The following is a 15,361-nucleotide window of genomic DNA, read 5'->3' on the forward strand; positions in this document are numbered from 1 at the left end:
TGACCATGAATCCCAAATGTTGTAAAGGGTGGGAATGTTTGCCTGCAGATTGGTTACTAAGTGGCCGACTTGCTGAACACTTTTCTGCTATGCCGCTAGCAATATGCAGTTGTGTAATCCAAGCTTGACATCATTTCGCGGATCCTTTTAATGTATATAGAAATTAAAAAAACAAGACGAAATGGAGGTTTCTCTTTAATGTTTCGTGTTGCTATGTGAAGTGCCAAACAAATGTTTGCAACATGCAACCCCCCTCACTAGGAGATGGACGCAGCAGCATCGATTGAAACGATGATGTGAGTATTTGAGATTCTGACTCCGTGCTACACCAAAAAAACAATGCTAACATCTGTACTGCTGGCTTCGCAGTTTTCTGGTTGTCCGATTGGTCTCGAAGTTTCCGCGATCGCCGCAGCACCCATGCGGTTTCGAGACGTCCTTTTCTTCTCCACTTGAATCATTCTTCGTGCTGCATTGCGGAGTCCGTGGATGTCTTGCGCTTCAATGCCGTCGACGACCCATTCATTGCACTCCCCAGGGAAATGTCGGATGCATTCGAAGCCTTGCGCTGTGGAAAAGATTTTCTGGTCAAAGATTTGGCACATAGAAACCAGTACGATGTGCTGCACACGAGTAACTATACAACGCCAAGTCTGGACGTAACAACAAGTTCTGAATATATTTAGTTATATGTCGGACATTTTGATGAACCGGTGAAAGGAAAAAAGTCTGAACTGAATGCCTGGTATAAATTCATTTCATCCTACGCACTTACCTTGAACGCAAGTACTTTCCGAGGGTAATTGTATACAGGGTGTCCCTCCGAAAAAGGTGCAGGGTTTTTTGATCGCAGAAATAAACTAGGAATTGCCGAACGCTCGTTCTTCGCCCAAATGTTATTCTAGGGGTCCAAACCAGGATGCCAAAGTTTCGGCACTAACCGTTATCTCATTCAAAAGTTACACGCAGTACATACTTATTGCTATTGGGCATTTTTGTGCGCCGCCGTTTCCTTCACTGCAGGCCAACTTCCCCTCTGCGTGGACGTCTGTCCAACCAGAGTTGGTCGGACAACTCTGCGCTGTATTCGACAACAACGTTTTGACCGTACCTTTCTGTAATTTCTCCATCCGCGCTGTATCTTCTTTGCGGCGACGTTCCGCTTGACGCGATCCACCTTGGGGTCAGTCTCCGGAGGCTTTGGGTTGCCGTGCTGCTGCTTTGTCCCGTGCGACTTCTCCCTGGACGACGCCGACTGTTCCTCCTTCCGCTTCTGTTGCCGAAAAACAGCCGGAGAACATACCGTTTTTACGGGGTCTCCCCCGCCAAATACTGCAATCCATGGCTTCAAAATGGCAGCTTTGTGCAGCTCCCCGCAAAAAATGTACAATGTTTATTTTTTTCAGTGCAAAAGTGAACTATGCATCACCGAATGCGCATTCTCCAACCAAATGTAGCGCTAGTGCTTCAAACCAGATGCCAAAGTTTCACAACTAACTGTCATCTCGGTCAAGAGTTATACAGTAAAATCTCGTTATAACAAAATGGGATATAACAAACTAATGGATATAACAAAGCAATCATAATTCCCCTTGCATGCTAATAGGGAAGAAATGGACATTGGCTATAACAAACTAATGGTTATAACGAAATAATTACGATCGCTCCTTCAACTTTGTTATAACGAGGTTTTACTGTAGGTGATGGTCTGAAAATTTCAATGGGAAAATAGGACGCCCTTTTGGTAACTGGTGCCATTCAGCTCCATTTCTATGAGAGGTTCATCGGCTGCCATCTTCCCATTGAAAATTTCAGAAAGTCGTTTATAACGTTTGAATAAGATAACGGTTCTGAAACTTTGGCATATGGTTCAGACTGCTAGGGCTGCATTCTGGCGGAAAATTGGCGTTCTGTGATGCATAGTTCTATGACACATAGATAGCATACGACTCAAACGGTAGTAAATCCCAGCGCAATACTTCGAGAAACTGATTTTTGCAGACTGCCCAAAGTGAGATGGAAGCATTAGCATACATGCCGTATATATTGAAAGCATACAGACTGGCATTGAAGATGCGAAAAACCGGTCTTGCCCATATATGGGAGCCACTCGATTAATCATTTACCGTTTACATAAAACGGTGCTCGAGTTTCCCGACTTTATAGACGCTTTCAGGCAGCTGTGCATGGGCGCCGCCATAACTGACCTTCAGTTTTCATTCCCTCTTACTCTGTTCGGTTCACTCCACCGTTACAACAGCAGGACAGGTCATTGCCATTTTAGGTGTTACTGTGTCCTCCTCCCCAGCATAGGGCTCTGTGGAGACCCACCAACGTCCGCTTCAGTGGCTCGGCATCTCGGTAAGACAAGAGAAGGTCGGCAATGGCGGCTAAATTTGGCGCGCGCTGAAAGCGTCTATAAATTTGAGACGTGGTGCACAGCAACAAATGCAGGTCAATCTTGCAAAAGTGTGGTAGAGTCAAATATGATGGAGAATCTAACTTGAAAAAAAAATTAAGCACACTGACAGAGGTTTCATTACCTGTTTCGACATTGCAAGAGGAACCCGGAAAGGACATAGCATCTGCTTACGAACAGCAGGGAAATTTTATGAGCCAATTCATTTAATGTCTTCGTCCTTTTCTTCCTCTTCCAAGCACACCAATAAAGATTGAAAAAAGAAACCCGGGTTTGTTCTGCGAGTATGCGCCCTCTAATTAATCTGTTCGGAATGCCAGTTGTTGCGCTGCATGTAATAACAGCCCCACTTCTAATAAGCTGCTGTTATAAAAATCATCTGAAAAACAATAAAATTTTGAGCAAGGCTTACTACGAGCTAATATTAGTTTTACAATCATCACGACAGTGGTGTTTTAGTCTGGTGTTTCTGCACGCAGGCCTATAAATTTTACTAAATTTAAATTTAGAATACCTGTATATAATAAATGATTCTAGCCTAGTTTATTCCACAAGTTCAAAAGCAAGCATTGCATCCTTTCATTTGTATAGAAGGTGGATCAAAAGCTTCACAAGATTTCTCTCACCCATGTTTATTTTTGACACCTGCACCCTCACAATTATGCAGAAACTGCCCCGGGAAATGTGTCGTTTCTGCAGCATACTGCCAGTTTATTAGTCTAGAAGTTTAGCCACCTGCACCCAGTATTTTTAATAGAACCAAACCCCAAATGCTTTCCTTCCTGTTCTACAACTATTTCTCACAAATCAGTTGTGTGGGAAAGCACAACACGCCAATGGTTGTACCACCCACTCCACAACTACTGGCAGACGACATCTGCTGGAGACGTCTGCTTTTGAGACGTCCTCTGCTTTCAAGATGCCTCTCGAAGCAGACGGCTCACCTTGACAACTTCCGTCTGCTTCCCGCCAAGCGGAGTTGCAGCAGATGACCCATTGCTGAGGGCCGCCATTTGGCTTCTGCTCACGCTGAAGGTGTCCGAGCGTTTTGCAGTAACCACCCTCTTGGTTTCGCTCGTAGACTTGACTCGGCTCGAGCTGGCCGGACGCTGGCTACGGCTGGCCGTGGCTGCCCTGGATGCGCTCGGCTGTGGATTGGCCTGCGATTTGAGCCGCCGGATCTCCTGGCTGCAAGAGTCGGGTTGTGAGGCAACATGTGTGCCATTCAGAGAATCGCACGGTTAAGGGGTATTCACACGAGGGAGAAATCCCGGGGATTTCTCCCCGTCACGCGCATACCACGACGAAAACGTCAGGCTTTGCGATGTGCAAAAGCCTCGCGTTTTCATCTCGTGATGCGCGCGTGCCGGGGAGAAATCCCCGGGATATCTCCCTCGTGTGAATACCCCTTTAGGAGACGGGTGCCATAAGTAAAAAAAAAAAAAAACACGCTTGGTAGAAGAGCGTGTTGGTTTAGGTCATGGATGAAGAAAGAATAAACAATTAAAACAGGGTTGTGGTTGTGTTGTCCCTGTTTTAATTGTTTATTCTTTCTTCATCCATGAAAAAAAAACAGTTATCTTTTTCTTTTTTTTTTTTAATTTTTAAAAAAGGCAAGTTTTTGTTTTAAAATTTTGATGCGATGCTTCCACCACCTTCGAGCATTTCCGCGGTAAATCGTAGAGTGACAGATTACCGCGCTGATTTATATGGTCACCTTAAAGGCTTCACCCAGATTTGGGGCACCACTGTGCAACCTACACAAGGACACTCACTCTTTTTCCTTCACTTGCAGCGTAAGACGCCGGTTGTCTTGGCCGAGCCTTTCCATCTGCTCACGCAGCTTGATCAGTTCTGCGCTTGTTCCTGCGAGACCACGCCAAAGCGGAACAGGTTATCGGTCTATCAAAATAGCAACCAGTCACATGCAAGCATCTGCCCTCCACTGGTAGACAAGCCAAAAACAAACTCCACCCTATGTAAAGACTACTGGATGGCAACGTGATGTGATGTAGTGTGATCAAGTGTGATGTAATGATACTAATGTGATGGCGATGACGAAGATGACTATTTCAACCTAGGAGAGCCGTGCTGCCTCCGAAAGGTGAGTAGTGTATATGACATGGGCCCGAAGTGCCACGCTAGTAGTGGCCATGCAACGAACACGTGGAGGTGAGAGCGATTTCTCGGCACGTTCTTGCACGCTCCACAGCAGAAGGTACAGTATATGCTCAACTGTCTTACCTCCGTGTGAATTTAATGACAGACGGCTTCTGGGGGGCTGCGGCTTGTCCGTGGCCTCGGCCAGGTTCTTCTGCGAGCTCTGGAGCTTCCTGAGGGATGTGAACACCCATTCAGAGACCCAGCTTGCAGATGCATTTGTAAAGGGATTGCAAAACTGTGTTTTCTAACACCTGACGCAGAATACTTTAAGCGACTGGTTCTTAGCCGCTTCCCCTAACGGAAAAGCGTCGCACAAGTACTGTGCCAGCGTTTGGCCAGGACTTGCGTCCTTGACGACTAAACGCGAGACTCAACCGAATGCCGACGGCGGCAGTCAGTTAGTCGAACGACGTTTCATTGACGGATCGTTTCGTCGACAGATTGTTCCATTGGAAGGCTTCCCATGCTCGTTCCATTGACAGATCTTGTGAGGTTTCGTCGAACACAAACCCGCTGTTTTTGCAACAACCTTTCTCCGTATCGCCTGGTTTATGAAGAGGGAGAGAAGGGGGGGAGGTTTGGGTAAATGCAACCCAGTGAATCACGTGCTAGCTTTCAGTGACTTGGTAAAAAAAAGAAGATATGTTGCGGATGAAATATTGCAGGGGCATGTGTCCACGAAACGAGCCTCCACAAAACATAGTGTCGACGAACCGTGTGTCCATGAAACACGTCCACGAGATGTCTTCCACGAAACGTGTTTCCACAAAATGTACGTCCACGAGAAGTCGTCCACAAAACGGATGTCGAGAGAAGATGTCCACGAAACGTGTTTCCACGAAATGCATGCCCACAAAACGTTGCCCATGAAACGATAGGGACCCGAATGCTGACACTGCACCATGGTCACCGACAGAGTGAGAATGACGGGGAGCGTCTTTCGAGTGCCCAGCCTCCAGCATGCACTGCATGCTTTCCACCATGCTCTGGCTGCACAAGCGCAGTCGAGGTGCACGAGACGCCGAAGGAATTTCGAAGTTCGGAAGAGACAACCGATGCTCCCCCCTAACGTTCTCACCCTGTCGGCGACCTAAGTGTCCAATTTGTGCCCCACACCGGCCTCCGGCAGACGATATGGGGAAATGCAGACGAAGTCCCGACAAGATGGTGTCCCCAGGGATCTAATTTAGGACCACTATTGTTTATAATTTTTGCTTATGATATTGAAATGTGCATAAAAAAAATTCCAAGTTGTTGCTTTTCGCTGGTGATATGAAGGTGTCTTCACACGTCGGGTCACTCGCTGACTGTGCATAGTTAAAGGGCAACGTGTCACGTGTGCATGAGTGGTGTTTATTCAATCATTCAACGATCAATTCTTATAAAACCAAAGTGTTATCAATGTTTAAAACATGGAAACCAATTTCAAATAACTAAATTCTCGATACTTGGGCATAATTTATTGTTTGATGAAGGAGCTTACAAATCCGTTCTGTACTATTCATCTTTCTTGCAGTCTCATTTGTTCCAGGGTCGAGCTTGCCAGTGTTGTTTGAAACTATGTTACATTATCCGAATCAGAACAAATTGATCATCTTCAGAAAAGGCTCATTCGTAAAATTCATGATCAATATTTCTAAAGAAAGTGTTTTTTCCTTATGCCTACATTCTTAGAAATCACAACTTGCAAACCTTATCAAGCAGAACAGTCGTGCGAGACATATTATTTTTTACAAGAATGATTCATGGTCAACTTGATTGTGCTATGTTATGTTCCGTGAATTTCCATGCACCTGTCCATTTTATCCTTTTCATTGGGAAAATCTATGTTCCATTACCTGCGTGCAACTTACTTTTAAAGACATGTCCACCAACTCTGCGGAAGGTTTTGTTAATTACGAACATTCTAAGCATGAACTTGAGTCATTCTTGTACAGATAGCTACCATATCGTTTTTAAACTTTTTCTATAAGATTGCCTGCATGGATGTATGCATGTTATTATGAATGTATAACTGTTTGTGAGCATGCTACATTTTGTACTTAAGCATCTCATACAAGGACTTTGGTTGCTTTGAGGCACGAAGTACCAAATAAATAAATAAATAAAGACAACCATGCACAGGAAAGGACTCTCCCCATTTCGACCACCAATTTTGTCTCGGAGTCCAGTTTAAAATCTTGTAATTTTGGAGGCTTACCTTAGCTTCTCTTCCTTCTCGCGCAACTGCACTTCCAGCTTCATGCACTTTTGCTTCAGAACGTCCTGCGAATGGAAAGAAAAATTGCGAGGCTTCGGAGAATCTGTTCTCATTCGTCGATACCAAACTGGGTTTCTTAATCCGCCATTATCACTCTACATGTGAACATGAAACCGTGGTCGGCAACATGTTAAAGGGGCCCTCCGGAGCTTTCTGCAATCGTCTGTTTATATTGTTATATTGCGTAGTAGGTGCAAGTTAATATGTATACAAAGTTTTAGATTACAAAATCGTTTATTAAGCAGATGGCAGAAGAAATATATCGGGACTATTTTCTCTTGGAAGACAATCCCCCATTCCCTGCCCATCGCTAAAACTTGACCAATGGAAATGCTGCGTCCCGCGGTGAATGCGGACATTATTTTTGCAACACTTTTTAAGCTTGTTGTAAATTAGAGTTTGAGAAAAACGTAAACTGATTGTGGTGCGGGAAACATAGTCCGCAATTATCGCTCCAAAACCAGCGAACTATGTTTTCTCCCCGCAAGCTTGTTGCTAGGGGGTGATGCGTCGGCGCGTCGGCTCGTCTGCTTCCCGGAGCGTCTGCAGGCGTGCGTTTGCGGGACACATGTTCCTTCTTCCCATGGATCCCGACTCCGAAGCCAGCTTTGCGATCCTTCCACGTCAACGAGTCAAACTTTTTCTTGTCATCTGTGGGATGCGACTGCGTATTGCAGTAGCAGCGCGACGGTGCGGTGCGACGAATGACGACTGCCGAGCACAAAGTCCGGGTCCCTTGACGACGGTCAACGCGTGTTCGAGAGATTCCTCCGCGGGTCGGCGGTCGGCGGCGTTGGTGACGCGCAGCGACGCCGGGATCCTTCGAAGGCTTGCTATTGGCTGACGCGTAAAGGGATGCCCCTCCCGTTTTCCGGGGTCATCTCAGAAAGGGGGGCGTGCCGGGGACTTTGATAGCAATTTTAGTAGGAAAGTCCACCGCGCATGACCGTAATTTTATAATTTTTAGGATCCTTAGGGCCTGCAGATTGAGTTACCGCCATAAATAGACCATCGCAGAACACTCCAGAGGGCCCCTTTAAGGACGCGTTAGATGCTCTTCCCCCGGCGCAAGCTTTCTGCCTTTAATGTGCCGAGAAACTGAGGGAGAGGAGGACACGAGAGCGTGCGGGGACGTCAGATCGCTGAGCTCCGGTTGGTATGATTAGTGGGTAGACCTAAAGCTACTACCTGCCCTTGTCTCCACTGTGCTCGTCGAGCGCACTAAAACGCAAAACGCTGGCGTTTGGCTCTTGCATTCAAACAAGTTCGGCAAGTGTAGTGGAGACAAAGGCGAGAACAAAATGAATGACGCGTTCGACACAATTCTCTACTACGAATTGGGATTTTCAACTGCAAATTTCCACCCAATTTCGTTCTGAACTTTGGGAAGACACGACAAAAATCGTGCGAAGGTGCTCGCTGCATTGAAACTGTAACCAGCGTATCTTTGTTTCGAGACCTTCGCACTAGCAAAATGCAGTCCCAGGGTCACCTCGTAGGTGGTGGCAGCGTGTCCTCTCGTCGCATGAAATCGCGAGAACTCTGTCGTAAGCAGACGGAAGCGTTCGAACCATCCTCGGGAATATCTGCAACGCACTTACGTCTTCCTTCTTCTTGTCTTGCGCCACGGCGGTCTTTTCCTGGCGATTGGAGATTGGGACCGGATTAGTAATAGATCGGGATTCGAGCGGATTGGCTACCGACGAAAGAGGGACGCGCACCTTGGAGAGCAGGGTGAGCTTGTCGACCTGTCGGGTCTTCCGGAGGCACTCCTCCTCCAGCCGCTTCACCTTGGTCTTTAGGCTCTGATTTTCCACGCGAAACTGCGCCACTTTCTAAACGGCAGAGGGAGAGAAAAAGACAGAAACCATGAGAGTGCAACGTTAATGTGCCAGGAATCTCGACGCAACTTGCCATATCGATTCAAGTGTAACACGTCGCTTGTACCTAGCTACGTTTTTGGCGACCAAACAATGGCCTAGGTATTTTTGAAGAAGAGGAGTACCTGTAATATGCACGACGAGAAAATGCCAGATGGACTAATAAAAGATGGAAACAAGGTATGTCAATACTCTCACAGTTATCCTCGAATGAACGCATTAAAAGTGAGGAATCCTTACCTACGACAAATATGGGAAGCGGCTACTGCTTCATAAAAATTATGCATTTAAAATAATGAGGAAGTAACGCGTTAGTTTCGAGCCGAGGTAATGCATTCTTTTGAATCACAGTAACGAATAGGGATGTCGCGAACCACCCTAGGTTCGATTTCGAAAGGTTTCGATATTTGCGAAGCGAACTGAGGTTCGATTTCGAAAAATTTCGATATTTTCGTACCGACCGAGGTTCGATTTCGAAAAATTCACAACTTTTGACCACAGCGGTGTTTCGAATTCGAAAATTTAGAAGCTTTCACGGTTTCTAAAATTTCGAAATCGAATATTTTTTTACTTCAGGTTCGATAAATTCGAAGATTTCGAAATTCTTTGTAAAAAAAATTCTTAACTGTATTAATGAACAAGTCTTCAGCAAGAAAGTCGTAAACGTAGAAAAATGTTTGAACAGCAGTAGAGGCTTTAATACACGACGTTTCGGGAAGAGACTTCCCTTTTCGAAAACTTCGAACGCTTCGAATTTTTATAGACATGAAGTTCAAACAATTCGGAGATTTCGAATTTCTTTTTGCATAAAGTTCGAAAAGTTCGAAGGTTTCGATTCTTTTTTAACGTTAAATTAAAAAAAAAAAAAAAAAAACTTAGAAGATTTTGAATTTCTCTCTAATCCAAGTTTTCAAAGTTCGAAGTCCGATTTTCAAGTTTTTCCACAGTTTCAGCTTCAAATAACGTTTTCACGACTCACTGGTTTTCACAAAATCAAGTTTAGAAAAGTTAGGGTGTGATATCTAGATTCTGCGAAGTTGGTCAGGCAATTAAATGAGGCGACGAGTGTCCCGGACGTGCTAGAATATTTGCCAGTGCAGAATTGTGACCGCCAGCCCTGGGGTGTGGGTCTTCAACCTGCATCACGCAGTAGTGATTGCACGAACACACTGTTTTACGAGACTCATCCAGTTCGAAACGGCCAGGGGCGAGCAGGAGGTTGAGGCTCAGAAGAACCTTGATGCGACCTGGCAAACTAGCTCGCCACCCCTTGCACGCTGGTAGTAATCCGATCCGGTGAAGTTTATAATTGTCCTGGAGGTTTATTTTCTGGGACGGAGGAATCGCCTCGCAAAAAGCACAAAAGCCGACACAACTCGAGGTCGAGGAGCGTTCTACCATACAAGTGGCGTCGAAAGAGGAAAAACGGGGGAAAGAGGGTAGCGAAGGGGGAGGGGGGGGGGGGGTGCTTCAGCCTCCTTCTTCCCCTTGCAGGGATTTCGGACTGTTAAAGAAAACAATACGGGGAAAGAGGGCGTGGTCGAGCTTATTTTAATCTGAAATGATTTATGCATGTGTATAGCTACTGTCGCTCTTCACTGCATAAAAGGTTGCGTAGATGTTCATTGTTAGAAACTCATTGTCAGAAGGCACTGCTCGTCACATGCTTAGTGGTTCGGAAGTTCAAAGCTGTCTTTTCGACCTAAACACCTGTGCCGATAGTAACAAAAAAAAAAAGAAAAAAAAAAAAAAAGAATAAATGCGGGAATAAAAAGCAGGAAAAAAAAAACTATCAAGAATTCGTCGGAAGTGTTCTATTCTTGCATATTCAGAGGTTCAGAACTTCGAAACAAGTTTCTTTTACCAAAATGTGTACAGGCTAAAAGAAACACGTCCCAGGAACGTGAAGCGAAAAAAAAAAGTTTTCTTTTAAGGACGTGCTGAACTTGAACACTATTAGAAATCTTCTCCCATGAGTTAATTTATTCCTTAACGTGAAAAAACAATGAATATATTATTTTGTATTCTGCAGATGGCAATGATATGTACTGTCTGTGGTGTTAATTTAAATGCGGTACCTCAAACAACTTAGACGAAAATAAATACCAAGTTTAGGTCATAATTGCATGCAGATACATGTTTGGACATTTCTTCGAAACTCACGTTGAATAACAATAATCACATCTTAAGACGGCACTTACCTAGGCTATACAGTACATAGATCATTCTTAAAAAAGTATAACATATCAACCATAAATAGCTCCTGCTGCAGCGTGCTTCAAATCTGGCACAAACGATAATCGTCAGAAACCCGTCGTCCTTCCTCGCCCCTTCGGGGATTTATTTCTTTAAACCTAAGCATGCCAGAACATTGAAATAAACGACATTGTCTTTCGTAAGGAACGCAGCACCGCGTGTAAACGTTCGAGAAAAAAAAATTACGAATGTACACCACTACCTGAAATCAAATGAAACCGTCCGCCGGTCTTTCGAAGTTCGACGAACGTCGAACTTTTACCCTAAAAGGTCGAAGTTCGTCGAACTTCTGACTTTTCAGAATTCGAAAGTTCGAAACTTTTCGAATTCTCTTGATAAATAAGTTCGAAAGTTCGAAATTCATCGAATTTTTTGGTCAGTCAAGTTCGAAAGTTCGACAAGCATCGAACCTTGCAGCGCAATAAGTTCGAAAGTTTGAAAAAGATCGAATTTTTTAGCGTAATAAGTTCGACGGTTCGAAAACCGTCGAACTTCTTAGCTTAACAAGTTCGAAAATTCGACCTCCGTCGAATTTTACGATATAGAAAATTCGAAAAATCGAAATCTTTCGAACATTTCGACCGCTTGATTCGATCATCGAAACTTCGATTCGAAAAAAGTTCGCGGCATCCCTAGTAACGAATAACATACCTAGTTATTTTCTGAGTGAGCAACGACTAACGGTGTTTAGTTACTTCGTTTCAGTAACGTGTACATGTCTGCATTGCCTTGATTGGATACCGTGCACGCCACAAGAAAGTAGATGAGCTGGCCCTCTCTGAAACGTAGAGTATGTGCGGACGTATAGTAGCTTTTAAGAAAAATGTTTCACTTGCTGCTTCTTGTGAAAACGATTGCATGGTTTCCACGAACGACAGTCCACCTGCTGCTATTTGTAGAAATGGTTATGCCGTTTCAAGGAAAGCCAGTTGGCAGACAGGCGCGGGGTGCCGGTAAGAGAGTTCTACCCACCTTTTGAAGGGTGGCGGCCTCTTGGCGCAGCTTCTCTGTACTGGCTTCCTGGCGCAGTTTGTCCGTCGTAGCCCTAGCCGAAGCTGTGGCCGAACTGTTGGGCGTACGTCCACCTGGAGGCGTGGAGTGAGAGAAACAATTGAGACTGTTATTATGCCAAATGTGCCCCCCCAAAAAAAACTAAAATAGACACAATTAAAATAAAAATTTTCAGCCTTTCCACCCTAGTGAAGAAGGAAGACCAGCGAAGCTGTGCTATGGTGGGAATAAAGTAATGGCCCCGGCCGCAAGTCAGCAAGCCACAGTGGAGAGGCTGGAGAGGTTGCCGCCATCTATGAGCGACGGCGGCAACCAAACAACTGGCAAGCCTGTTGTCTGGTTGCCGCCATTGCTCATAGATGGCGGTAGCTGTCCAGAGGTTTGTGTCGAGATTTGTTTGCCCACGGACGCGATACTGGGAAAACTAGTCCTTAACAGTTCTGCTGTAAAAAAAAGAAAAGAAAACAAAGCGAGGGAAGTGTTTTAGTCAGAACAGAAATTTGCGACGTAATATTGGCAATATAATGAGCAATACATTTAACACCTTCTGCCAACACACAAATATATGCAAAAACAGACAGAAAGGTTTCATGACCCCACCAGTTCACTGTTCTGTCCCCACAGTTAAAAATAATGTGGTTGCCTCAGAATAGGCTACGCTGTACAGGGACCCTTTAATAAGAGTTCCTTTACTTACTCGACGAAACACGGAGGAATAAAATTTTCAGTGTACCCACGAAGAACTGGAAGTTAATTTAAGCCGCCCGGCGATTTCTGCCTTGGAGCCAAAAAAGGCTCGATAACGCTGCAGCATCATTACGCCGCGGTTTGTCTGTTTTAGGTTACCGGGAACTTGCAAGTCGGAACTTCGCCTCGAAGCCAAGGAGGTAACCCCTTATAATTGCTCGGTTAGTAATAGGAAACCAGCATTATTACTACAGTAGAATCTCGTTAATTCAAAACCTCTTAGATCAAACTTGCAGATAATTCAAACTAACACGCAAGTCCCATCCTATGTGTTTCTAGGAAGGAAACTCCCACTAATCTAAACTGCATTATTCAAAGAAAGTTATGGTCCCCTTTGGGTTAAAATTAAAGAGGTTCCATTGTGGTGCCAACACTAATAATGGAAAAAAAAAAATGTTGGTAGCTAACGTACGAGTTTCTCTGCCGTTCTGAGTTCCATCCGACGAAGATTTGGACGGTCCATTGGTCAGGGGCTTCGGCGACGACGAATTGGTCGAGCTTCGAGCCGCCGAAGCAGGTGCCTTAGCGTTTGTGCCGACACCGTTCATTGGATGCCAACCCTGGGGCAACGATGACACGTCTGCGGTAGGACACACAACATTGTTATTGTTGTTATTATTAATAGGTGACACATATATGTACGGCTGTAAACAAGCAAACCAGAATGTGCCAAGGAATTGCCCAAAAGCGTTGGAGGACCAAACACGTAAATGACCCGAGCCCGCGCTCAGGGAGGGTTTGGTAAGAGGGCGCGCTCGCTCTCGGCTAGTTCTGGAACGCAATCTCAAAGTGGCGTCACGATACGGCCAGTAACTGGCGGGGATCTTGCAGACTGAATTACGTTTGCCGTATTCTGTTACTGGAGGTCGGCAGAGGTAAAACAAACGAGCATGTGAAATCTGAAGGTTCGTGCATCTGTACAATACTAAGTGTGGCTTATCATGATGGGGAAGATACTAATGCTTTGGGATTAACTTGTAAGTCTATTAAAGAAACTGCCAACGAGTACTTAAGCTTGCCTTTACTTCGGGGTTAACCTGTAAATCTATTAAAAAAAACTGCCAACGAGTAATTAGGTTTGCCTTGTTTGTTTGTATCATCTTGTAACAAAAAAAAAAAAAACATTTTTTTTTTACTATTGGACCGCCCTGTTGTGATAACACAAATGACAAAGTGTGTCCGTGCATTCATATTTTTGTCCAAAAATTTCAAGACAACAAATGTTCCATAGCCTTGTGTTTTATGCTTCAGCTTAGGGGATCGGTAGCCGAGTGGGCTAGCACACACCAGCCCAGAGCACGTTGAGCGAAAGCTTGCACTGCAGAACCCAGGGATCCTGGGTTCAATCCCCACCTCTGCCAGTTTCGATCTGGATGAGCATCGTACCGGCATGCGGTCGTGTATCACTACTGCATGATGCACGTTAAAGACCCCAGGCTAGCGGTTGTACTGCATTGGCTAAATTTCTCACCTACAGCGAGTGACTCGTCACAACTTTGAAATGGCTGACGAACTAAACGCTGTATAAACATCCACACAACCCCAATTATTATGCTTCAACTTGGAACGAGAAGAAAAAAAAAAAATGGACACAGATATTGTGAATATGCGTTGGTCTTCTCTATCTTTTTTTATTTGTCTCGGGTTGAAGTATGGAATTCATTCACGAGCTTACCCGAGGTTTTACTCTTTCAAAACCTTGTGACATAAACAAAATAAAGATTTGAGTGCCAGTAGAAGTTATGCCACATGTTAAGACCCCTTGCCCTCTCAGTTTACACAAAGATGCGACGTTGCATCGATGAAGACCGTCTTCATTACAAGTGTCGTGGACGCATGGTCAAAATATTTTTGCGACAAAGTCGTGTCCGACAAACTCGCATGAAATATTTTTTAAACATCAAAAAGGCGTAACACGTTCTCCGTTTTTCTTTTATGTTATCCTATGCTGACAGGCTTCATTGGAGTAGAGTAATCAACATGAGTATCCATTCTTGAAGACGAACTAAAAAAAACTGTAAAAGAGTAAAAAAAAAAAAAAAAAAACTGCACGCAACAATTTTTTTTTTTTTTTTTGTGGGAGGATGCGATTCCTCACAAAGCTAACAGAACTATTGGGTAAACGCAATGGTCAGCACGCAAATTATTTAGGTCCTTATTCGCACCAGAGATATCACTAGAGATAGTCAAATGAACGCGAATTCGTTCGGGATTTCGATCGTGTTTAAATTTCAATGGAGAAGCGCGGATGACAGGGTGCCGGAGCGGTCTGTTTTGCTCCACCTCGAAGCTATGACAGCTACGCCCCACAATGTTCATGCAACGGATGGTCAAGCACGATCGCCTAATAACCCAAATACCACAAACAAAATCAATTTTGAGTATTTTAAGTGTGATTGAGTGATCAGTACCTGCTTCACCATGGCAACGCTCCGAAACAGCCGCCATTCTTTGACAGCTCAAAGCTAACACGTGAAACGGAACTCTCAAAATATGTACCTTCTTTTATGCACGAAACAATGAACTTCCGATAATAATGCAAAGTATTAACCCTAAAGTTAATATATAATATATAAAATATTCTTTTAGTGTAAATGTTTTGTGTTTGAGAAGAAAGCAGGAGAT

The 15,361-nt window shown here is 44.4% G+C and overlaps 1 protein-coding gene across 1 annotated transcript; it reads right to left on the bottom strand.

The window, feature by feature from the left end:
- Nucleotides 1-179: 179 nt before the first annotated feature.
- Nucleotides 180-15,201, bottom strand: LOC8028600 (putative surface cell antigen sca1). The gene is given in 12 exon segments (XM_029981086.3): nt 180-568; nt 1,112-1,273; nt 3,364-3,607; nt 4,195-4,285; nt 4,664-4,752; nt 6,783-6,847; nt 8,444-8,482; nt 8,564-8,677; nt 11,951-12,000; nt 12,003-12,063; nt 13,149-13,316; nt 15,148-15,201. Coding segments are annotated over 11 exon segments (1,077 nt in total). The 5' UTR covers nt 13,200-13,316; nt 15,148-15,201; the 3' UTR covers nt 180-457.
- Between the last annotated feature and the right edge of the window lie 160 nt (nt 15,202-15,361).

This window comes from Ixodes scapularis, unplaced genomic scaffold (genome assembly GCF_016920785.2).
Source record: "Ixodes scapularis isolate PalLabHiFi unplaced genomic scaffold, ASM1692078v2 PGA_scaffold6__148_contigs__length_123643588, whole genome shotgun sequence".
NCBI classification, from domain to species: domain Eukaryota; kingdom Metazoa; phylum Arthropoda; class Arachnida; order Ixodida; family Ixodidae; genus Ixodes; species Ixodes scapularis.